Source organism: Clupea harengus, unplaced genomic scaffold (genome assembly GCF_900700415.2).
Source record: "Clupea harengus unplaced genomic scaffold, Ch_v2.0.2, whole genome shotgun sequence".
Classification (NCBI taxonomy): Eukaryota; Metazoa; Chordata; class Actinopteri; order Clupeiformes; family Clupeidae; genus Clupea; species Clupea harengus.
The window spans coordinates 2729-29491 of NW_024880131.1; the positions used below are offsets into that span (position 1 = coordinate 2729).

The window sequence follows — 26763 nt, forward strand, 5'->3', positions numbered from 1 at the left end:
AGCCTAGGGTGTGTGTATATATAACATGTTTATATGTATATGAAGCACAAATATAACATCTTTAGCCTAGGCTAAGACTATGTAGGGCAATATTTCTTTAAAAGCCCTTTACAAATCTTTATTTTCTCATTTAGTGGACAGAAACTCTGAAGATGATACAGCTGCACACATGCCCTACACTAGAGTCACAGCATGGACAGACATGCACATGGCAGCAGACCTGATGTGGTGTGTGATGATTTGGGTATTTAGGAGAAAGGAAACTACAAATGGGCAAAATGACAAAATAACAGCTATGCAAAAGAACTGGCACCAGTGTACAGTGAGATCTTTTCAGCTATCCCACTAACTTATCCAGTGGAATAGTAAATCGTTCCCTAATATCCTGAAGCAGTGTCAGGATTGAAGAACCTTGCAGCAGAGCTCATACACCAACAAATGATTCAGAGGTCTGACAAAAGCAGAACTGAAGATTGCAAAATATTTTGCTTTCATAAGAGAAGGTGGTTGGTGGTTAGCTACTTCTTGGTACAACAGCTTGTCGTTCCAGTTAAGAGAGGAAGTGGTACATTGTCAAAATAGCACAGAAAGGGGGGCACTGTGGCACAAGCCGATAAGCTGCTGTCGTCCTCCCGATCATCTCCCCACGTCTTCTCTTCCTCGCTTACTGTCCACAACTCTCCCCTGTCCTGTCCAAATTAAGGCATAAAAGCCCAAAATAAATCTTTTAAAATTAAAAAATTAAAAACACAGAAAAGGACATTAGTTCAGTCAGAGTTCACTTAAGACAGATGCAAACTTACAATGAATATCTCATAACATAAAGAAATACATTTGTCTAAATCTAAAGCAAAATCTTTTGCAAACTTTTGTTCATTGTAAGTTTGCATCTGTCTTAAGTGAACTCTGACTGAACCATTGTCTTTTTCTGTGCTGTTGTGTGGACCACTTCCTCTCTTAACTGCAACAAAAAGCTGTTGTACTGAGAAGTATCTAACCACCAAGTGTCTACTTCCCTAATGAAAGCGAAATCTTTTGCAGACAGTTTTTGCAAGCCTACAATGTGTACGTGGCTGTGTGCATGCAGGGGTAGGTCATACATATCTTTAGTTCTGCGTTTTCCAGATCTCTGTACCGTTTCTCTTTATTTTTGGCCTTAATGGCCATAAAGTAAGCTGTTCAAAATGTCAGTTTGCTCAAACGAGCAGCAACTCTTTCTCCTACAGCAGTGGATAGTGAGCCTCACCATGACTGCCTGCAGATTCTCCACATAGTCTGCACACCTACGTAGAGCTGAGCTTTTAGACCAACCCATGCCTAATGTAGACATGGAATTGTTTGTTGATGGTTCTGCCTCTCGCTCTGCAGACACAAAGGCAAAGTGGGATTTGCAGTTGTAACGAAGCAAGACGTTTTAAATTGCCCTCACACTTCATTTCAGGATGCAGAACTTGTGGCCCTAACTGAAGTCTGAAAGCTGGCTTCTGTAAAACAGTGAACATTTATACTAATTTGAGGAATGCATTTTGTGTTGTGCACGATTTTGGCGCACTATGGAAACACAGATGGTTTCTCACCTCATCTGGCAAACCCATTTTGCATCACAAGCTTGTGAACGCACTGCTAGATACTATTCTCTTCCCTTTGTATATTTCTGTAAGACAATGTGAGGCTCACACTAAGAGCTCTGACCATGTTTCCACAGGATATGCTGCAGCAGATGTTGCTGCAAAGGCAGCTGCTGTGTCTGGTTTCACTTCCTCTGTACACTTTTTTAATGTTGTCTGTTTCCCCAGACCTCCATCCACTTGCTGAATTTTCAGTCCTACAGACCGTTTCCAGCCCTCAAGAGAGTGCAGTTTGTGCAAAATCAGGCGCTACATTCACAAACTCTGTGTGGATGGGTCCTGATGGTAAAGCATGATGGCCACACGCTCTCTTCCACTCTAATGCTAAAATACCTCATGGAAGGGATCACGTGTGCAAAGGGGGAAAAGGGGGAATGTGTAACTCATCATGGTATACGCATGGATTTTCAACATTTGCACAAGATTCTTGTCTGGTTTGTGAACCATATAAACCCAGGAATTGGGTCCTTATTAAGGACCACAAGTGCCACCACTGGAAACAAAAGAGATTCCAGCACCTGTTCCAGGTCCTGTTGACCACTGTGATGACTGTGAGGGTCACAGGGTAGGTGCATGATGGACTAAAATACCTGAAGGACTTAGGAATTTAGAAACATAAATTGAGACTTATTGTTTGTTTTAAATAAAATCTTTACAGTGTCCTGAAATAATTATGAACAATTGGTGCTATAAGAGAGCCAATTTGTTATAAACCCACCGGCAGAATGCGGCAGCTAAAGACTCTAATCCGGACTGAGATGCCATGGTAACACGTCTACAGAAATGGCAAAAAAGTGTTTGCTAGGCCTGTACAATTAATCTGTCCTGTTCTTAATTGAATTTAGAGGGTGCTAGAGATCACTTATGTTTCTTTAATGTTTTCTACAGAATATCCTGTGTTGGGGGGGGGGGGGGGGAGGTACTCTGTGTGCTGTGCTTAAAGACAAACTGGTCTCATCATTTTGTTTTTGTTCATTGTGGCTGCGCTTATTTATGAAGACGAAATAAGGCTCCTAGTCCTAAACTGTGATTTTCATCATAGATGAAGACATATGTTATAGTTGAACAGCAGTGGACTGGCAACAAAAAGCAGTCAGGGAAATTATGGTCAAATGGCCCCAATTTGATACACAAAATTTGAAGGCAGACTAAAGGACAGAAGACCACTGCCCAGTACGCAGTTCTGGTGTGGATAAAGTGCCATATGTTGTGCAACATCATATTACAATAGAATAGTTCAAACTGCTTTCAATGTTAATATAACATCATATGACATTGTTGTATTTAATGTGATAAAAACAGTGTAAGTATCAAGAATCCAAGTCATAAATACAACATTTTGTTTACTGTGTTTTAGCAGCAATTCAAGAAAGAATGGCATTTTCACCTTAAAACTGCTCTCTGGCACTGATTAAGGAAGGATGATTGATAGGTTTAGAAGAGGGGAGGCTGAGGAGAAATTGGACATCACCAAAGAAAACAAAACATCACAATGTATCAAATGAGACAGACATCTATAAACAGATGGGACTAATAGGACTCTCTGGTTAAGCACTGACTGCTATTACTAGAAGGTGCAGATTCTGGTGAAAGGTTGTTGATATTTGAGATCATCAGCCAATCACATTGCACCCCTCTCTTCCGTGCTACTGAAGCAATGTGTTGATTGGCTGGAATAGGTTATGGCTTGGTCTGTGACACTGGAGTATTCTAGCATACACACTGAACGGACAACTAAAGAAATGTGACAAGAGTTTCAATGGATTATACGAAAGGTGCAAGCGATTATATTCAGAGACGATACCTTTTCTTTCAAATGAATATAACATGTTTAGCCTAGGCTTAGACTACGAAGGCCTACATTTCTTAAATGGCACCTTACAAATCTTGATTTTCTCATTCAGTGGACAGAATCTCTGAAGACGATACAGCTGCATGGCTCAGAATAATATCCTTCATCTGTTGAATATGAAACAATATCTGATAATTGTGGTGGAAATTTAAAAATGATTTAATCGGTGAGAGGAAACATGAAGATCGGATGAAACAGTCTAGTCTTTGTGTTTTTTATTCAGAAGAGAATCAGTGTGAAGAATCTTGGTCGAGGCCAGAGCTCATACACCAATAATGGTTCAGAGGTCTTATAAAAGCAGAACTAAAGTTAGATATATTTATGACCTACCCATGCGTGCACACAGGCACATTCTAGGCTTGCAAAAACTGTCTGCAAAAGATGTAGCTTTCATAACGGAAACAGACACTTGGTCTGTATAACAGCTTGTCGTTGCAATAACGAAAGGTAGAGGTACATTGTCAAACAGCACAGAAAAGGACAATAGTTCAGTCAGAGTTCACTAAAGACAGATGAAGACTTACAATGAAACTCTCTAGTCTTGGGCACTTTAGCAGTTTAGTTGTCACAAAACATTATTTTATTCACAAACAGTTATTTTCTATCCTTATTAGCATTAGTGTGTCATTACGGAATATCATATTTTTTGAAAATAGTGAAGTATTCCAGTGAGAGATTTATATGCTTATGAAGAAAGTAAGTAACAAATTAATGAACTGTTTTTTATTATGTGGTATAACATATCGATAACATTAACGATAACGATAATATTTGGTTACAACCTGTGAAAACAGTGAGGTCACCTTTAGCTCAGAGACGTGTTGATCTGGGAGGTGTGAAGAATAAAGTGTTCTGAAATCAGTCAGTGAGGATGAGGGTTTCTAGTTGCTGACGGTGCACTATGGTTCATTTTGAGAGCCTGCTTCGGTGGAACAACAACGTCTCTATCTAAGAGCGAGCCTTAACGGCAGCAATCTGCCTAGATTTTATTTTTCATTTTCAGTGAGTTTTTTTGTTCTTTATTTTGCCTTTCCATTGTTATTTTTGTATCCAGTTTGAATATACAAAGTAAAGTACATCAAGCTAAATTATACTTTCTTTCTTGTTTGACTTTTCTCTCCGAAGCTCTTTGAAAGTTGGGTAAGAAACTTTGTATTTTCTAAGTTACTAATTTAGACATAGGATGTAGACATTTCAGTAATGTATCAACAGTAAACTGTCGGCTTTCTACTGGATTGACTTCTAAAGCAACTTGTGCCTTTAAATAAACTTTGGGGCCAAATGCATCTGTGTGCAAGTTATTCGACAGAGCCGATTTGCAGCTTCTGTGTCCACCCAGTGATTATTTTAGAAACATTTAAGGTGAATTAATACTGTTTGGGACAGCAGTCATAACGAGTTTTTTTGCTCTAAATTTGGTTTGGTGTTCAGCTTGAATCTGCCGAGGGGTGTTCCACGATCTGAAACGTTGGCAGTTTAGGTTAGTGAATTGGGTTGAGTGGTATTGGATGGTTATATAAGGACTAGGTCTGTCAATCGATTAAAAAAAATTAACTAACTAATCGCACATTTTAAAATTAATTAATCGCGATTAATCGCGATTAAAAGTTTGTTTTTCTTCTTAAGACTAAATCTTATAAATAAACAAGTAATCACTTCAGACAGCGTGTATTTTAGAAACTGTTGTTTAATTGTATTTTTTTTAAACACAATGGTGCCCCTCGACAGTAAATCGCAAGAATTTCCCCTGAAGCAATTCAAGTCACCTCAATCAGCCCACTGTCCTCAACTATGTAGATGGGCCGACAGTCACCGGCAACCCAAATGGTAACCTTTTCACGGACTGGTCTAGTTATTTTCCTAGAGAAGTCATGGAGTGTGGGTTGGCGATCATCTAACCTGGGACTGCTTTCTGTCGGGTGCTTTGCATTAAGGTGATAACTTCAAGACGAGCTGCTTCTGTGATAGCTAAATTCAGCTTGACAAATGCTACATACAACTTTAGTTTTGTCGATTGTTCCGTCATTTTGGCTTTTAAACAGAGACTTTCCGCCCAACAATCCCTCAGCTCTCTCCATCTTCAACTACCGCAGTGGTTCTCAAACTTTTTCTGTCATTCCCCACTTTGAACAAGGGGGGCTATTCAAGCCCCACCTGTCCCTCATCGCTCCCATAAAATGGTAGGCCGAGCCCCCTACTTACGGGTTACATTGCCCGGGGGGACACAGGTTCAAGTCTGGCCTGATGTAATTTCCCAATCCTCTCCCCACCTCTTCTCGGCCTCACTTCCTGTCATAACTTCATGTCCTATCCAAATAAAGGCATTCAAAAAAAAAAAAAAAAACTGATTTTGCGTTAATTGCCGTTAAAATATTTTATCGCGTTAATTGCGGCCGCATTAATCGCATAGATTAACGCGTTAACGCTGACAGCCCTAATAAGGACGTTTTATTTTAAAAGCAATACACGGCGGGCATGATATTTAGGTCTTTAATACATTTGTGTAGCTGAGACTTGATTAAGTCAGACTATAACATTTATCTTAAAATTGTATAGTAAGTTTGAAGAGAATTTATCGCAACCATTAACCACGCAGGATCCAGCCTAGGGACAGTTCACTCTCTCGTATAAAAAGTGTATTCTTGGGAGTGAATACAAAGTGAATCTTTGTTTCACTCTTTGAGTATATGTTGACAGAAGTCAGACAGATATTGGAAATGCAGACCACATGAGATTGCAGGTTCTAAGGAAAGATTAGAAGGGTGAAAGGGTTTTAATTATATTCATTTTCTAGAGGTTTAAATTGCTCGGGTCAAATTGACCCCAAGGATAAAAGATGTAATACATTTGAAGGTAACAGGAGGGTTTAAGAAAAAAATTGAAAGGAAGTCATTCATTACAACACTCACAAAAGTGTGTTATTTTTTTTTAACTTCCACTGTTCTCATGTTCCTCACAGAGCTGATATTTATTGCTGGCCCATATTGATAGTCTACTTCAAGTCCCACAGTGCATTTTAGAGGCATGGGGATCTACTTTGAGGGAGAATTAATAGTTTACTTCATTTAATAACAATTCCCTATGATGACAATGTTTTAGTGACCTGAGAAGACCATCACATTTAGAATGAGGGAGTAAGACTGTGGAAGTGGTGAAGGGTGGGGGGATTCCACCACTCCTAAGGCTACACCCCACATGCTTTTTCAGAAACACCCATCAACACACTGACAAAAGCACTGCTGAATATTCAGACAGTTAGAATCACAACCCCAATTTTACACTGATACTTCATTCACAGGTGTGTCCAGACATAACTTCTGTACTGAAGACAACTTTCCCTGACTACTATCAGCATTAGTTTGGACAAAAGCTGAAAACTGACCGCGTAAGTTTAAATCACACTTTCAAACCACACTTTTATTGATTTTGATTTTGCAAATCAAGTTTAGAATGATGTATAATCATTAACTGAATTAACCCAAACTTCTGTAACATGGACAACACTTGTGTATGTAAATAGTCAGTTTGAATATAATCATTCATTTTGTAGCTGGATAGACAATTCCAAACAGAATGCAAAATAGGAAAAGAGTTGCAACTTATTTTTCAGATTCTTTATAGAGACAATCAGCGAAACAGTCATTTCTATTCACATGGCGACCTGAGAAGTCACATGACAGATTTAGTGATAGACATTTGTGGCCACTAGCGAATGTCACTGGTCAGATACAGATTCTACTTCACCTAAGAGTCCTCCTAAACGGGGTTCATTCCCAATTTGATTACTTTGTGGATTACTGAGCAGGGCCCCGTTCCTCGTACCTGGCTAACTGAGTTAGCCGGATTGTTTTCAGGATAAGATTTCATAAATCAGACTTTTCGGTTCCACAAAGCGAGTTTGGCAAAATCACCATAGGAACACATCCATAAACTTGAACCTGCTCCAGCGCAGGCTAACTTAAGTTAGCTGGATAAGCGTGCCACTCCCCCGGGAAAAAATGGCAGCTCCCTTCCTCAGAGATCCCATTGACTAAGGAGCGATATTAGTTATATTAGCGTTTTATAGGGAGAGAGTTCTTCGAGATCGCCAAGATCCGTTATCACATCATGATGACTTCTCGATCCATACATTGCGAACACCACAGGCCGCAGCCGAGCATTCACTGTCTCACAGACTGTATGTATAGCCTTGCGCTCTTTTTGCGAGTGGTTTTATACAGTGTCGGCGATGCAGATAACATTGACGCTGCATGCTGTGCTTGTTTGTAAAGAGCATTTGGCCCTTAAGAAACTTATGGATGTGTTCATTACATTCCCTCTTTATGTTTGCTAAAATATGAAGGATATGACACTGACAAGCTCTTCAATACATTACCATGGCACATATTGTATTGACTCACCATTCTGAATAATGTTTTGGTGCTTAGTTTTTACTTGCTCCTATGTCCTCTTATTTGCTGGATTGCAACTTCATGGGGGTTGAAAGCACTCATAATTATATGACAGTGTTATGAGTACACCATAGCACATCATTATTGTAGAAAATGATTAAGGTGGACTCTTGGTAAGAATAAAGAGAGTCACACACTATTTCTTTTCACTGCTTCAATTGATTGAATTTCTGATTATGAATAATACATACATACATACTGATCCGTCCATACACAGATTCACACACACATATTCAAACTCCTGCTTCTATATGGTCATCTACACATACATGTATATACACATATATAGTACATGATACATAAGCACATACAGTACATATATCCTCATAAGTATATATTCATTCGTATCAATTAGATACTCTTTGGGCTTGTTTTTATCTACTTATTCTGAGTTGAGATAATTATTTTCGCAAACAATAGCTCATTATAGATGCATTCCATTAAGCCTACTGCCAGCAGGCAAATTTAAAGAAATATAATCTGATTGATTGGGGTGATGAGGCACGTAAAATTAGCCTATACATTTTCCCAACAATTACTCATATAACTTGTCTGCGATATTTTGCCATGCTTCTTGTCTAGCCCTCGCAGCGGTGGCGGTGTAAGATTTTGCCATGATTATGGTATTGAATTCCTCATATGCATTCATGATAATATCCTGCTCGTCAGCGGAGAAAAAAGAGGCTCTTTCTTTGAGTTTATTTGCCATTGTACTGTTAGAAAATCATGTTTTCGGTGATCGATGCTTCCCCCTTTTGAAGTAGGACGGGCATGCGCAATTATCCTGATAACTGAAGTCTGGTTCTAATTAACAAGATTGTTTGAGCGCGGATAAGCCTTTGAGAAACTGAGATAGTCTGACTTCAATCATCAGGTTAATTTAAGCTGGCTAATAGGACATTTCATCGACTTAGTTGAACCACGTACAAGGAACGGGACCCTGGTGTATTGCCAGTGGATTAGCACACTTGGTGATCTCACTGTCGAATACTTGCCATCTCAACTTAAGACTTTTGAACTCAACACTGTGCATGTAGATTTTTTGCCCATTTGAGACACCCTCTGGATTTCTCTCACCCATTGTGAGGTCACCCAGACCTTTTGTCTATTCCAAAACTAGAAGGGCATTCGGAGAGCGCCGACCCCTGCCAAGGCCATATGCAATATCGCGCAACTATACCACCTTACAAGGCTTTGTGTTTTACTATTTAAAGGAACACCAGGCAATAAGTTGACACTTTTTGAGTTATGGTTTTATAGGCAGATAGTTTTGGTACCATCCTCAAATTCATTTGGATAGCATATGGTCATGTGAAAGACAGATAAACACCTGTGTTTTCCCCACTGGCCATCCAGGAAATGCCCTGTGTAGTTCTGTGTTGTGGGCTGGGACACCCCGCAAAAATGAAAGAAAAGCTTTCATAGCATTACATTGCCAGGTATACTGCCAAAAGACACCAGCTAGTGTGTTGGCCAGCTTATATCAGTGTCAACTGGGCTGTTGGTGGTGATTGCAAGGTTTTTGCATACCTTTTAGGTAGTTAGCTTGATAGTTTTGTAACATAACTCCTTATTGCTGCTTTAAAGGGAGAAGCAAAGAAGCAGGGAACTTCTACTTCAGGAAATAATTTGGTATATTTTGTTTCATTGTTGTGCATAGAAAAAAAAAATTATTCTGACGGTAGCCTACATACATTTCCATGTATAATCCTGCATGGATAGCAAGCGAGGAGCTGACACTGTGAATGCTCTTCGGACTTTATAGGATTACATTCTGGCTGGGCGGAATTCTTGATGGAGAGCCAATAGGAAGGTTCAATTGATGCCCCTTTCCTGCATCTTTCGAGCATCTTGGCTCTCACTAGTTCAACCAGTAAGGTCATAAGGCTTTAACTAGTGTGACATGAGAACATGTTGGTCTTTGATAAGGATCATGGTGTTTGTGGTTGAATTGTACATACTGTGGTTCAACTGGTCAGTTAACTTTATTTCAGGTGTCCATCATGGCAAATCACCTGACACTTCTTCTGGAGGGTCTGAACGATTTGGAGTCGGAGAAGCTGGATGAGTTCAAACTGTATCTGAGCCAGGGGGCACTGGAGGGCATTGAGCGCATACCGAGAGGGAAGCTGCAGAAGGCCCTTGATGCCTCAGCCATTGCCCGTCTGATGACTGAGCTGTATGGCGGTGAACGCTCGCTGAAGATCGCGCTTCATATTCTGAAAGAAATTAAACAAATCGAGCTTGCTGCAAGACTTGAGCAAAAGTGGGGGACACAGAGAAATTCAGTGGGTCAGAGGTGACCAAATTCTCAAATCTCAATCTTATTTGCCATGTTTTGGTGAGAGCCTGTAAACCACATGTATGCCGTTTCTTACCAGTCTATTAAACATACAGAGCTCCATAGTGTTTGAAGTTATATTTACTTAAAACTCTCCAGTTGTGCTGTGTGTCTAGGTCTTATACTTTATTATCATCTTTAAATGACAATTTCATCTATATTGATGGTTTTCTTTTTCTGGTATTGAAAGTGTTGTGGTGCTTTTGTTATGTTTCCTACCATGTCTTAGGAGTCAACTAGATGCCTCTCCAAGTGATAAACCAAATGGATATGGTGAGTTTTCTAGGTCAGTTAATAGTTACCAGCAATAGCTGATATAAAGTATCCAAAAGTAGTGAGTACACCTCTGTACAATATCATTTTAATATCAAACTTAATTCATTTATTTAATATTCCCATGTATAGACCATATCCTAGTATTAACCGCAGGGCAGCAGAAATTCGATGTATAAACTGTGGATGATAGTCGGGAAATTACAGTACCAAAATACTGGCCACCGACACAAACACTTAAAGGAATCATGGTGTTCATGTGTTTATTTAATGACAGCAGTCATTATACCAACTGAACAATTTTTGGAACTGTACATTGAACTAAACATAACATGTCTTTTTATGACAATTATCCACAAAGTGTGCAGCTTTTGTCACTGCAGTGCATCTTTCTGGGCTTCTGGAAGGACATTTTTTGAGTTGGTTGCGGCCTAAAATTTCTGATTTCGCAGGAGCTTTTCCAAAAAGTTGCAATGAAATTGCCGGAGCAAGTGAAAGTTGCGATAAAAAGTTGTGAATTTTCTTCTTTGTAATTATAATTAAGTTATTTGTTGAAAAATAACTGATTAATAAACAAACATTCATTCATCAAGAACAAAACCATTGAGAAATGGTCCTCTAAATAACCTGACCAATATGCCAAACAAAAGATTACCAGGACTACAAAAATGTAGCAGAATAGGCTTTACTTATCCACAACGAAGTGCACCTGTTTGTTGGCATTACAAAAGGACCATCAGTAAGACTGAATAAAATGTTATGAATGTCTCAGCCTTCACATGACGAAAAAAAAACAGTCTGTGTCACTGTGATCTGTCTCGTCATCTGACGTCCTGCCTGCGTTTCTGCCGTTCTCATTCTATGCTTATCAATCTATTTTGCTATCCTTGTTTATTTATTTTATCCTTATAGGTGTCGATGTTGTTCTATTTCATTTATTAATCTAAAGTCATCCAATTTCAAATCATCCATTCCAATGCTAGCTGCTACCTTATCTTCAAACAGAGAGTAACGTTAAATCTCCAGGGCAACAGCTCTCGAGGGTTTGGGAAATAATTGGATTTATTGCTTCCTTCATTATTCACAGCAAAATAAATAGTTTTCATTACATTTCATAGATTTTTTACCAGACTCTATGTAAAAAGGGCCACGCACAACTTAAGGAAAATGAACCCAGATCTATTTTTGAATTTTCGGTGCGGACATGGGGGTACGTTCTGTTTCCACGTCTGGTGTAGCCATTTTCATTGGGCCTCATTCTCCTGCCGTTGGGTGGGGCGGGGCGCCCCCCTAATATAATGGTAGGGGAAACACCGCTGAACGTCTCTAAGAAATCAGTGCAACAGTGGTATCCTCCGTGCCGAGGATTGAGTCTGACATCAAAAACATAGACGGACATAGGAATTTAAAAATTTGAATCTCAGTTATTCCTACTCCCAGAGTTCGGCCTGTGACGGATATTCTTTATAGCTTGATGGACATGGATTAACTCATAAGTATGAAAATTCTCACTTCAGAATCAGAATAGTATTTATGTGCCAAGTAGGTTTACACCTACCTGGAATTTGTTCTGATGTATAGGTGCATACAGTAAACATAAAAACATACAAACACAGTAAGTACTACACATAACATAAAACATAAAAACACAGTAAGTACTACACAAACACAATAAGTACTACAATACAAAAAGCAGGGCAGGAGTGCAAAAGTGGATGTGCAATGTGCAGTGTGCAATGTAGTGTGTGTTAACATAACACAGGCTTGAGGTGTGGGGGCGGGATGAGAATCCACGTGTACTTTAGGTACTCAGGTACTTAGTTTAGTGGGAGAAACACCACAGATTCATCCAGACAACAATTTCCGATAAAATATAATAGTTATTGCAAACTTTGTTTTCTAAAAGAAAGAAACACAATGACAGTTATTCAAGTCCATGTGTAAAAGTCTGTGGGCCACTGCCGAAAGGAGCACAGTGGGTTTTCATACAAGTCCGTCAGCATCCGCCACCCCGTACCGCAGCAGCTCAACGTTGGTCTGCCAAACACGCCCACTGACAAACGCACACCCACACAGAGAGAGGGAATCACCAGTATCTCCACAAGTAACAATGCACACTCACAGGAAACAGAAATCAAATAACCCTAACACACGAAAAAAATAATACGGTCAACCAAAAGTAAATCAACCCAAAAAATTGCTACTTGTGATGGTCCATGCAGCGTGGCGGCGGCGGCGGCGGTGACAAAAATTCACGTGTTGCTCCTTTTTTCCAGGGCAGAGCAATGGCCTTGTAATATCCCTGTGCCTGGTCATGGCTCTGATTGGCATTGTTTTTAAAATGAGCAGCGGACAGTCTGTGACTGCGACGGCTGAGGGAAGCAGCGTTGAACATGGACTGGGAGCTAAATTCGTCCCCTCCCAGTTCATTGGTGAGTGTTGCCCTTGTCTGATCTAAAGCAAGTGGACCATCACAAGTAGCTATTTGTTGGGTTGATTTATTTGTGGTTGACCGTATAATTTTTTTCGTGTGTTAGGGTTATTTGATTTACGTAATAGCACGTTAGGCGCACCAGTCAAGGGGGTGGTGCCTGGCAGAGTTCCGGCAATGAGTGGTCCTAATTAAAGACACGGGCAAAATCACGCAAGAGTTTCTAAAGAAGAAAAAATGAAAACTATGACCTGGCCATGTATGTGTCCTGTTTGAATCCAATACACCTTTAGGGGCTTTTAAAAACATAGGTAGAGCAATACCACCTCTCCAGTCAATCTGAAAAAAAAATTCTCTGAAGAATGGCTGAACATCTCTCAGAAATCAGTGCAACAGTGGTATCCTCCATGTCGAGGAGTCTGACATCAAAAACATAGGCGGACATAGGAATTTAAAAAAAAAAATGTTTAGAAATGAAACTGACTGTTGTTGCATTGAGTTCCTACTGTGGGGCCTGTGACGGATATTTTATATGACTTGATGAACATAGATTAACTCATAAGTATGAAAACTCTCACATGACTAACAAAAGAAATGGAATAGGCAGACTGACTTAATGAAAAAAGCCCAGCTGTTGACATGATTAATTGATCCTCCACAGGATACCAGGGTAAGAAAGACACACACACACATGCACACATATAGACAGACAGACAGAAGGGGTTAAGGAGATTGGCCTTGGAAAATAGCCAAACATAGGAGAGTGGGAGGAACTAGGTTCCTTTAAAAAGTCTGACCCGACATTCATACAATGAGATCGAGCTAATCCATGGACCATCTCCTATTGTGGCTTAATGACTACAATAAACCTCAGATCTACACATGTGGCCTTTCGACTATTGATTGTGGAATTGAGAGAGTGTGGCTGGTTTTTCCGCCGCAACATATTTGGCGCCCTTAACATGGGGCTGGAAAGGATGAGTTGGGTGCTGTTAGTCCGGGACCTAGATTCAGTCACTGGATAGCTGGATGGTACCATTCAAATGAGGTCAGGCATGTTTTGCCGTAGCTGGCTTATTTTTGACTGATGTGTGCCCTGGAAAAGCATAGTAACCTGACAAACTGTCCTCTGAAAACAAACCATAAGTAAAGGCTAATGTGATGGTCACTATGAAAATTAGGGTTGTAATGTTTTAAGGAATTATTTGTGCATGGGTATTATATATGCATGGTTATGATTGTGTTGTGTATTGGTACCGAAGCTGGATATCATTGACAAATTGTGAGTAGGCTATAGGGAGACTCATTGTACCTCCTTGTGGTTACATGCTGCAGCTGCAGCTGGTTCAAGACAAGAAAATTCTGAGAGCCGGACAAAATATATGATCGGAGGTAAGATACCTTTACACTGTGTAGCCTGTAACAACAGTGATTTAATAAGTTATTACACTTGAAGGTGTTTGTGTATATTCTCATGTTTTGATATCTACAGCCATTTAGAGTGGCTTGAAGAAGCAAACTCACATAATATCATCCTCTCTTTAAACACAAGGCTTTTTTCTATTCCTAACTTCCACCTCCATCAATTATTAATTTTGTCCCGCCACTTCACCCCCCTTATTGTGTAGATCAGCACTTCATCGACAAACATCGCGTTCGGCTTATTGACACTATCTCCACGGTGGACCCCATCCTGGATCGTCTGATGTCGAAGAATACCATCACCCAAGAGAACTACCGTCACATCCGCAGCTATCGCACCAGTACCCAGAGAATGAGGGAGCTCTTTGACCTAGGCGGTATCTCCACTCTAATTGGCAAAGACTGCCTATATGATGTGCTTATGGAGCTGGAGCCCTTGGTCATGGAGGAGCTGAAGGATGCTGGTGTGAAGTAAACACCAGCATCATCTAGGTCCACCAGAGCCCTCGCACTAGATAATTACCAAGTGTGGGCAGAGGACTTCCATCATTCCATGTTTTTTTTTTTATCAAGCTCTTTGTGTAATTGAAACAGAATCTACTGTGTCATAATTGAGACTGTCTATTGTTATTCCTTTGGCCACTATTCAGTTTCATGAGTCCTTGGATGTCATAAAATCAAATAAAGTCTGGCCATAAATGAATGTATAATGAATATTTTTTACATTTACATTTAGTCATTTAGCAGACGCTTTTATCCAAAGTGACATACAAAGGAGAGAACAATCAAGCATTGAGCATTAGAGACCTAGTGTAACAAAAAATACTACTTTACATAAGAAATAAACAAAGTGCAGGAATAACTACTGTAAGTGAGAGTTAAGTACTAGTTAGAGGAGAAAGAGATAGCATCAGAGGAACGATAAGGAGAGGTAGAGGAAGGGGGAGGAAGAGCAAGTTAGGAAAGGAAGTGATCTCTGAAGAGTTGGGTCTTCAAGAGCTTCTTAAAGGTGGAGAGGGATGCCCCTGCTCTGGTAGTGCTAGGCAGCTCGTTCCACCATCGTGGAACTATGACTTTTCCAACTTCTTTGATGGTATTACATTTAGTTAAATCTGGAAATTGCACATTCCAAGGAAAATCAAATTAATACACCTTGTTTTTTTGCCAAAAGTTATCTTACCTTGACCCCTCCCAAAGAGGGGTGTTTAGGGAGGACTGATAAAGACATTTAAGTACAATTCTTAAAGAATTGACTGTAAATATTTAAGGCAAAACAACCTGTGCCCTGAAAAACAGATGAAAAAACACAGTATATTCGTAATATTACTATTGATGTGGACATAGATACTCTGTCCAACGTTTGGCCATATCATTATATAATTTAATAGATGGGAAATCTCCTAGGGGCCTCACTCATGATTTCTGTTCCTCCTTAATAAACATAGTGAGGCATCATGTGTCCGACACATATTGGATATTTGACATCACAGTGACAAATACTGACAAGTGTCAGATCCCTAAAATAGGTGAGACCAGGGACGTGCACAGGAGGGGGCTAAGGTTGCTCGGGCAACTACCCGTTTGCCCTCCTCGACGGAAGTTGCCCCTCCGAAACAAATATATATATTTTTTAAATAGTATTACGGCTGCAGAACTTAATGTAGGCCTAGATAAAATAATTGCGGAATAAGCGTCCAGGGGACGGGGGCGTGGTGGTGGCGGTAAGTGAGAGTTTCAAGTGATATAGGCAAAATATGCGTCCAGGGGACGGGGGCGTGGCGGCGGTGACAAAAATGAACGTGTTGCCCCTTTTTTCTAGGGCAGAGCAACTGCCCTTCAAAATTCCTGTGCACGTCCCTGGGTGAGACTATTCTAATTAAACAATGTGAAAATAGAGATTTCACTTTCTGGATTCTGATCTATACTTACAGTTTTGAAAAACTGATCCTTGAAGGTCATACTCCATCAACAGATGATATTCAATAAAAACTATAGACCCTGTAGGTAGAGGATACGTATTGAAACAGGAAGTAGGAACTTTACTCCGGTCTCTGGTTGGTTAAAACTTGTCATCTGACCTGAACAGCCAATCACTTGTGTGTTTAGTCGTATGACTTCGTAAAAGTTTAGTTAACAAGTCAGTTGAGCATTGAGCCGTATAACTTCGCAGAAATAAAAAAATATTGTTTAAAAGTCAGACGATCAACACAATTTCTCAACAAAAAAAGTAAAGGTCCTGGTATTAGCTAGTCAAACGGAGTAAAGTACCCATTTCCGGTTTCAATACGGATCCCATAGGAAATACGTATCCTCTACCTACAGACCCTCTTGGATAAGCTCCAAAAAAAGATGGCGGACCAAACTCCATATATGGTCGTATTCGTACATAAAAGTTGTTTGTTTTACTTTTTTTTGCTTAGATTTTTTTTAAGTTACCGAGAAATAGTCACTAAAAACCGCGTGTTGTCTGAGCCAGCTATCTAATGTTAGCATCCTACTACCCACAAGGTAAACAGCTCGCTAGCGGCGTGATTGGTTTGTTGACCTATCAATCTCACTATAACGCCTCCGTTATCAACACAACCCCATGTGCCAGACACGCCCTCCATCATCCGTTTGATCAATGCATAGAAACGCAACCATGTGAGCCAGCCGTAATCTGAAAAATATCAGTGACAACATCTAGATGATTTTACTAAATCTCTCAAGCCTCTCCAGAACTTATTTTTCAACATTTGATTATTAGTAATACAACTTAGAATATTAATTGGCAACATTTTACACAATACATTAACAAAAACGATATTTCCGCCATATTGCTAGCTATAGTAAGATGGCTGGTTAACTGTTATCCAAAATCCTATGCAAAGTGTACTTTTATACTAGAAAGCCTCAGCTCGGAGATTATTTTGAGAGACTATGACTCTGGATTCATAGTCCAAAGTCTGATACACAGATGTCTATTAAAGACATTTAGTGACAATGAGCTTTTCAATATTTAATAATATGTGGTTTAAGACAGCAGCTAATTGGTTATTGAACGCTTGGGAGCTCCAGTGTTCAGACTAATTTTTTGACACAAAGAGGAACGGATTTTCCAACATTTGGAGGCCAGTATTTAGGATTTTAGATTGAGGAAGTTGTTTTGTGACATTTGTTTTTTTTACCATGGCAACATATTTGTGACATGCATAAATGACAAAAAAGCTTAATCTGCACTGTTCTGTGTTCACTGTTTTGCTGAGCATGCAGTGACACGCTCTGGATTTCACTCAGCTCTGTTATCAGTACATGTGAACACCTTGGATTTGTCAAGCTACATTTGAAAGATTTAGTTGGTTATGGTTTAAAGTTCTATGGTTTATGGTTAAATGTGGCTTGAGGATTAGTCCCCAAAACTCTACCCTACTCCACACAATATGGGAATGCACAGAAGCTAAATGTGCACTCAAGATAAACATGAAGAGCTTCAGGTACCTGATTGATTACAAATGCAGTTTTTAATGGATACCACATTCTGATGAGGACTGTTTGTCTTTAAGCACAGCACACAGAGTGTCTTGGAGGAGAGGGGCAAAGAAGGCGTACCCCTCTATCATTGTGCCTGACCCAAGCCATTCTGTAAAAAACAAACAAACAAACAAACAAGTAAACAGACAGCTTTTCTTTCATTTTGGCCCCGTTCACTGATTCCATGTGGACAACAAGGGACAGAGAAAAACATTCTAGAGTTATTTTTGTATGGTATGTCTGTATTTTGTGTGTGTGTGTAAAAATGAACCAAAAAATAACATGCATGCACCACAGTTAGATGTTCCATATATAACCCTCAGACTTGGATGCTCTTTTATTTTAGATCCAAAAGTGTGAGACCCATCTGACATCACTGACCCATTCACCCATTATCTGCACTTCCTGAAGAAGAGTGAGAGGTTGAGGAGAAAGCTAAGTCATGCTGTTGAATGAAGGTTTAACACAGAAAAAAAAACGATGTCCGGGTTTAAGGGGGCTCTAATTATTTGTCAAGCACCTAAACTAGCCAATGAGAGACCATAAACAAATAACATCATTCCACAGAGTTGTACAAAACAATCAAGAACAGTATCATGTAACATCTTTAACTCATAAACTGTGATGAGTATTTTAATGTAAAATAAGGGTGATACAGAAGTTGTGATGTGAGCGCATATCAACGAGAAAATGCCAATATCACAGTGAGTTCCCCACATCCACACACTACAGGAGATTATCCAACAATATTTCCCTTTGTTTTTTGAATAGTCATACCAACAGACACACAAATTCCCCACCAACCAAATCAAATGGCCACCACTGCATAAACAGCTACATTCCGTCACAACACTTTCTGCTCATTAACTTTCAAAAGGGCATGCTTCAAATATATCAATTCTTGGACGAGGTTTGTGAGACCTCTAGCAGCCAATAAGTCTGTACAGTACAAAGCACTGACACCTCATAACATTTAAGACGATCCATCTTTACAAGACGTTTTCCATGCAGCGGCTGATACCCGAATTGATCGGGCCACGATCTCCAGATTCTCCAAACCTGAGGTGCATTCAAGTTCAGCCAACGTTTGAGGCCAACTGGCTTTCTTTAAACTATTTGAATTTTAACGTTCATGTGCAAATATTCCAAATTGTTTGATTTAAACGGTTACCCTTGGTCCAGTGTCTGTGTTTGTTTGCCGAGAACTACCTCTTAAGACTGCTTGTGTGTGTTCGCAAAGGTTTGCAGTGAACCCCAAGCAAAAGTAAAAAAAATAAAATAGTTTGAAGATGATGGTGAACATTTGCCTTTGTTTGCTAGTTTGAATGCACCTCAGGTCAAGGGGGTATTCCAAGTTAAGTTAACCAGGTTTGTACTAAACTATGTACTTCCCCCAGGATCAGATCCGTTTTCAAAGTCAGCCACTACCAGGGTTCTGCACAGACAAAATGGGTCCGAACAAATACTGTACAAAATCGCCCCATGGCTCCCAGAATATCCAAACATTATCAAACAATCTTTAGAAACAGTTTTTTTTTCATTTACTCTTGACAAAAAAGTTCATCCAAATTGTGTTGTTCTTTTTTTCTCCATTCAGCAGTACAACAAGTTATAGCTCAGTAATGAGCAGAATTTATGAAATTACAAAAGAATTTCAAACAGCTGTTCCACATGACATACAACAATTCGACTTTCGATTAAAAAAAAAAAAAAAAAAATCACTTTCCTTACAGTCTGTCTATTCACATCAAACCTGATCTCTTATTGCTAAAGGGTAACAGCAAAGCCTACATACAGTCCCAGATAACTACTGACTGTGGAGAGGACCTGTGCTGAACCTAGCCTAAGTCTGACCTAAATTTGTACTGGATCTCGCCTAAGTCTGACCTTAGTCTGGCCTGGATCTAGCCTAAGTCTGACCCAAGTCTGTACTGGATCTAGCCTAAGTCCTGACCCAAAGTCTGTTACTGGTTCTAGCCTAGGTCTGCCCAAGTCTGTACTGGTTCTAAGCCTAAGTCATGACCCAAGTCCTGTACTGGATCTAGCATAAAGTCTGCCCAAGTCCTGTACTGGATCTAGCCTAGGTCTGGCCTTGGATGTAGTTCTCATGTGGAGTACGCTCCATGACATGACCTCGGGTCAGAACCAGTGAGCTGTGAGCAGCATCTCATCTTTACAATGGAAAAATGTTTTGTTGTTGTGGTGTTGTCATTTCTTGTTGTTGTTTGTTTTTTTGAATTGCAACTCATCCTGATCGTCTTCATTTCCTTCATCTGTCTGTCTGTACTAAAGGTGCAGTAATGTGAGCAGAAGCAAGCCGACTGTTAAATCACCTCAGCTAAAGCAGAAGGGTGTTCTAAGTATGCAAGTTGTGCTGGATAGGTTGTTAGCTGAGGGGTTGCTAGACTATGATATGCTTTTTAAGTTGTTTGTTTGTTTATTTATTTCTTGGCAACATGAGAATCTCTGTGACACGTTTGAACACGTATAGGGTTGTCTAATGTGCCACACTGAGTGTCAATACATATATTTATTTATCAGTACAGAGAAATAAAATATGACATAGCCTTCATGCACGTACTCACACACACACGCTCACGCTCATACACACACACACACACACACACACATGTGATACAGCACAGTCCATTGAGTTGTGCCATGAAATCATTTCCATAAATACAATTTGTCTTACCTCAATACTTATTGATAATTGCATGGTATGCCTAGCTATAGAAAACTAGCTCTCACCATGCTCAAGCCCTAGCGAGTGACTTTGAAAAACGTTGTGCTCAGGACTGTTAGAGGCAGTAAAAATGCACACCACCATATCAATATATAGATCCATATAATAGATATTTTTTTCTCTTTATAAATAGCTTGTCTTTTTCCCTTCACATCTGTATATACACATTGAGCTTTTTTTTATTTACAAGGTTTCCTCACACTGTATATTTATGTACATTGTGGAGAAATGGCGTATGGAGGAAGCAAGCACATCAGTGAGCATCTTTTTTATCAACACAGTTCTTCTTCCTCGGAGCCATGGTTTCTGAAGGGGAGGGTGGACATTGGTCTTCAAATGAGAACATGATTAGTACAATACACACACTGTGTGAAAAGAAACTCAAATCATGTGGTGAGATTGGCAACATTAGTATTTTCAGATCTGAACCAGTGTAATTATGTTTCTACTTTAGAAGGTCAACTTTTAATCCTCCTTGAAAAAAAAGGCCTTAGACCATTCTTAGTCCTTAGTGCAGCTGATCACATTTTAATCCTCCTCAAAGAAAAAGGCCTTAGACTATTCTTAGTCCTTACTGCATCTAATGACATATTTGATCATCTCCTGACAAAAGGTGCACCTGATGTTCAGCAAACAAGAACTTGGAGCAACACTGACTGACTGACAGCACAGTATGACGGCGTTATGGTCCAAACCAGATTCTGACCAGATTCTGACCAGAGACCTTCCAAAGCGGGCAGCTATCTACCTTCACCTGCTGGGGGAGCAGTGCACTGTTGTCCTACTTTGTTCAAACCTGGGTAAGATTTAGGCAAAGTGATTTTATCTCAACGTTTACTAAATGGACAAACATGTCCCTGGTTCAAACATTCCTTGCTTCGCTTAAATAATTACTATGTATTAATTGTCCTCCTTTGCTAATACATGGTACATTAAAGGTGGAGTCTGTGATTCTGGCTAAAGGTTGAGTCTGTGATTCCGACAAAAGGTTGTTGACATTTCAGCTCAACAGCCAATCAAATTACACCTGTCCAAAAGTGTTGATTGGCTGGAATAGTGTATGGATCGGTCTGATCTACAGAGCCAGAAATTTGCGGACTACACTTTTAAGCAAAGTGATTTTATCTCAGCGGTCACTAAATGGACAGAGGACATTTCCCTTTTTCAAAAATCACACACACACACACACACCTGTTGGAAGGTGTGGATGAGCTACTGCTGTGAGCCTTAGTCACAAGTGTGGTCATAGGGCCTTTACCATCTACACTGAATCAGCTATCGGCTCCTTCATGAACAGCAGGAGTCTGTGGTAGTATCACACTGAGGGGACAATGAGCTTAAACCACACGCATACACACACACAAACACACACACAGTCACACACACACACACACACACACACAACACACACACACAGTCACACACACACACACACACACACACACACACACACATACCACACATAAAACAAACATGCACACAGACACACACACACAATTGTCTAATACTCGACCATTTTCAACAACCAGATTATTTATCTTTTCCCACAGTACATCTTTACCCCCTCCCTATTCAAACCCCATCTCTTTGTATATACACCTTCAACTTAAATGTTTAACCCAGCTTCGAAAATAAAGTAATGTTGCTCCTATTTTCCTCTTATATATTTTTTAAAGTGTGTCATCTTGTGGTTATATCATAAACTATTTATTTTGTGGACATTCTTAGAATTTATGCATTACCTGACATACCCACTACTTCACTGGACAATGAGCGAAAGGGAAGTTGTTCTGATTGGCCAACTCCTGAGAGCAGAAACCCGATTGGATAGAACAGATGCCATGTTCATTGTGACCTCACCGACACCGTGCAGGGAAATCAGATTAGCTGTCGTGAAAGAGAGCGCTAAAGATGCCTTAAGTGTCTTTTATTTAATTTCTCTGCAGCTCTGCTCCGTCTTCGTAGGTCATTAAAGGCAAAATAGGTAAGGCAAAGAAAAAGATAAAGACACAAACAACAGAAAAAATAACAACATTAAAAAACTTGTTACGATGTTTAAAAAAAAGAACTGACTTTGTGTCTTCTGTTGATGCATCACGGTTGTGTTCTGCCAGTGGTACTTCTGGTTTCTGTACACTGTTTTCATATTGATCTTATATACTGTTTATTGACAATGTCATGTCGTAGTCTGTAGGGAAAGCTAGTATGAAGGGCTATTTTGGGCACTACAGGCCTCCGTAGTTGCAGTAGATGATGCGATCCAATCCTGTGCAGGTGGAGAACATGGGTTGGGTGTATAGCATCCAGGAGTGGTGGAGGGGGTGTTGGTGTATGAGGTTGCAGTGGAGGTGGTCTGGGATTGGGTGAGGGTGTCGTGATGTCATAATGCCGTGCTCTCTGAGTCCTCCTCTGGCTCCGCCCTGCCCGAGGCCTCCAGCGCCACGGCCGCCATGACCACAGAGTGCCTGTGGAGGGCGCCGTACGCCACCTCCAGAATGCCGTCCAGCTCCACGTTGATGGCGGGAATGTCCAGGTTGCAGAAAGATTCTGACGGGGGCAGTGGATAAGTGAGGGAGGGGTCAAAAAAGGAAGGAGGAGTGGATGGCAAAAGAGAGATGTAAGAGAAGAATGAATTTAAAAGATAGCATTGATGAAACAAGAGAAGAAAAAGCAAAGAAAAAGAGGTAAATATGTCATTATGCAATTTAGTAAGTAATTAAACAAACTTGACTCTTTGATATGTGGAACAGGTGCACTGACCAATGTTTAACATACAATTATAGACATTATATTAATGTGGTGTTTCTCCTGGTCATTGTAGAGGGTACCACCATCAGAATCACTGAACATTCTGTTGGACACATGAGCGACTGGCGACATACGACTGACGCCACAGCTGTAGTTTTTCTAAACATTTGTCATTTTCACTGACTTGATTTGAAGTAAGTTGTTAATTTCTGAATGACCGTAATTACATTTAGTAATTTAGCAGACGCTTTTATCCAAAGCGACTTACATATGTGCAACTTACAATGTATACACATTTTACATTTACACTGATGGCACACTGCACATCAGGAGCAATTAGGGATTCAGTGTCTTGCTCAAGGACACTTCGACAGGGAATCGAACTAGCAATCTCCTGATTACTAAACGACTTCTCTACCTCCTGCGCCACTGCCGCCCGATAATGATTGTAGTGCTCTCAAATGACCAGGCAAACAGGGAGAACACTGTTACACAATGTGGGCCCAAATTTCATTGACGGCCAACTGGCAATGAGCAAAGTCTACCGCGCGTGAAACTAACGACAATTTAATATATTGGCAAAATCATATTGCTAATTTAATACCGTGAGATAGATCCTAAGCGCAAACATGGGTGGGTCAGCACAATATCTTTAGTTCACGCGCGTCGGACTTCGCTAGCCGCTTTGCTCGTTGCCCGTCAATGAAACTAGGGCCCTGTGTGTGTGTGTTCATGCCCCTGAGGACTGAGAAGGAGCACATCTGCATCAGCAGCAGCAACACTGCTGGGGCGAAACATCTGGTGAGAAAAACAACATGTTTTTTCACGATGAACATACAACATTTAATCAGCGACCATGACCAGACCAATGCAGCTAAGGAAAGCACTGCCTCACCGTGAAGGACATATATTTTAAATGTCAAACTTAGGCTAATGTTACAACAATATAACATAAGGCCTGGAGAGATCACGAGGCTCTGTTGGGCTCTGTAGTGCTTCTCATAGCTGCCGCTGATGCTGTTTATGGGAGCTGGGACACACATGGTCATGGTGCCGGGGATCGTTGCAGAGGGTCCGTTGGTGGAGGGCAAGCACAGGCAGGGGCAGCAGGGTGCTGTTTGACTGGTGATGGGGGGGGGGGGGGGGTCAGAGGGCAGATTGATCCCAGGCCCAAGCACTGCACTGGGTTCAAGGGGTCGACCAGAGGGTGGGAGCGGGGAGCTGTGGGGTAAGTTGGGGTAGGGGGCACGGGCGAAGCAGAAGTCTGTCAGTTCATGTTGAGTGCTTTGAAATGGACTCCTTACTTATGAACACTCTTTGCCGGTGTGTGTGTGTGTGTGTGTGTGTGTGTGTGTGTGTGTGTGTGTGTGTGTGTGTGTGTGTGTATACGTGTGTGTGTGTGTGTGTGTGTTTGTGTGTGTGTATGTATGTATATGTGTGTGTGTGTGTGTGTGTGTGTGTGTGTGTGTGTGTGTGTGTGTGTGTTTGCTTGTACACTTGCACATGGCCTCTTCGATCAGACTGGTCCACAAAGCCATGCATTGCTTCAGCCTCTCAGCCCTCCATGCACAGGTGGAACAGGACAGTTAGTGGAGGACCATACACACACAGCTGTGTCATACTTACATACATATATACTCACATATACATATACATACATACATACATATATACACATACATATATATTCATATATACGTATACATACATACATATATATACATACATATATACTCATATATACGTATGCGGATCCGTGTGAACAGGTATATGCACGTATACGGAACGGAGAGCCAGACCAGGAGTTATTATGCGTGAATGCTTGGACGGTGGCTGGGAAGGGTCAAGCTTTAGTGTACAGTCGAAGCCTGCTTACCCCTCACTCACTGCCTCACACTGAACCAATGACTGGCCTCATACCGCTGCAGGTAAACAACAACAAGAGGAGTCGACAAAGAGGATATTGAGTTTGGAAACATTTGGAAAAATGGCCATAATTACCATATTAAGTCCAATAACCTTAAACAAATAATAATAATTTAACTGAATTGAAATTTCTGAATTGAATTGAGTTATCGTGAACAAGAACAATAAGATCTTTAAACGTTTAGCACACATGTTTGTAACTGCAGAGACATAGAGCATTTGTAGTATGGTGGCAGGATAGCCTGGGTAAGATGTATCTGGCTTTCTCATTGAAAAAAGGCAACATGTCAGAAATGAAAGTGATTCAAAGGAAAAAGAGAGAGAGGGAGGCAGACGGAGAAGGACAGGAAGAGAGAGAAGAAAGAGAGAGAGAGAGAGAAAGAGAGAGAGAGAGAGAGATGATAATGGTTGGAACAGCACTCATCTCTGGTATGAACCTGACCCTGATCTAGCCTGTATCATGGCCAAATCACTCACAGAGCCAACACCTACCTACTCACCAAAACAATGCATCACTTTTACCCCTACAGAATCATTGGTGATCTGCATCCTTACCAGTGGACATGCTATCTGCATCCTTACCAGTGGACATGCTATCTGCATCCTTACCAGTGGACATGCTATCTGCATCCCAAACCAGTGGACATGCTATCTGCATCTATCCATACAACCATACAACTATACATACATATGTACATACATACATACTCTGCATACATACTACATACATATTCTGCATACATACATACATACATACATATTTTGCATACATACTCTGCATACATACATAAATACATAACTACATACATACATAGTACAACCATACATACATACAAACATACATACATACATACATACATACATACATACATACATACTGTATATACAATCTGTGAGGTGAACAGCATCCTTACCAGAGGGCACGCTATCTGCCTCCTTACCAGTGGGCGTGCTATCTGCATCCATACATCCATCCATCCATCCATAAATATTCTGCATACATAAATACATACATAATGTATGTAGATGTGATGTAGATGTGATGTGATGTGAGCTGCATCCTTACCGGTTGACATGCTCTCTCCAGGGGACAGCCCCTCCAGCAGGCCGCCGTGCTCCAGGGGCAGGGGGCTGGAGCCCGGGGTGCTGGGGGGCTGCGGCGGGGGCAGGCTGGGCCGCTGGCGGGGTTTGGGTGCAGGCCGGGCCTTGGGCAGGGTGCCGGTGGAGCTGGCGGAGAAGGAGGGGGGCGTGGTGGCCTGCGACTGGCACTGGCTGGGTGAGGCGATGGTGGCGTAGCCCTGCGGGTAGCTGAAGCTGTAGGGGGACGGCGTGCTCGGCGGGGTCGGGGACAGGCTGATGGGCGAGGGCTGTCCAGTGGACTGGTCGGACGGAGGGTAGGAGCCTTTAGGGGGGATGGGGGCCAGCTTCTTGGAGA

General features: G+C 40.8%; 1 protein-coding gene and 1 long non-coding RNA gene across 2 annotated transcripts; one reads left to right on the forward strand and one right to left on the reverse strand.

Annotated features, from left to right (window-relative positions):
• The first annotated feature begins 4404 nt into the window (after positions 1-4404).
• On the forward strand, positions 4405-14873 carry LOC122131378 (apoptosis-associated speck-like protein containing a CARD). Its single transcript, XM_042706175.1, has 5 exons — positions 4405-4620; positions 9926-10230; positions 10502-10545; positions 14312-14368; positions 14605-14873. The coding sequence occupies exons 2-5, from the start codon at positions 9935-9937 to the stop codon at positions 14871-14873; spliced, it is 666 nt and encodes a 221-aa protein (XP_042562109.1). The 5' UTR covers positions 4405-4620; positions 9926-9934.
• A 7872-nt stretch (positions 14874-22745) lies between these two features.
• Positions 22746-26430, reverse strand: LOC122131379. Its single transcript, XR_006152058.1, has 3 exons — positions 26395-26430; positions 25279-25324; positions 22746-23201 (listed from the first exon to the last, which is right to left on the reverse strand). It is a non-coding gene; the product is annotated as an uncharacterized LOC122131379 (long non-coding RNA).
• Positions 26431-26763: the final 333 nt, after the last annotated feature.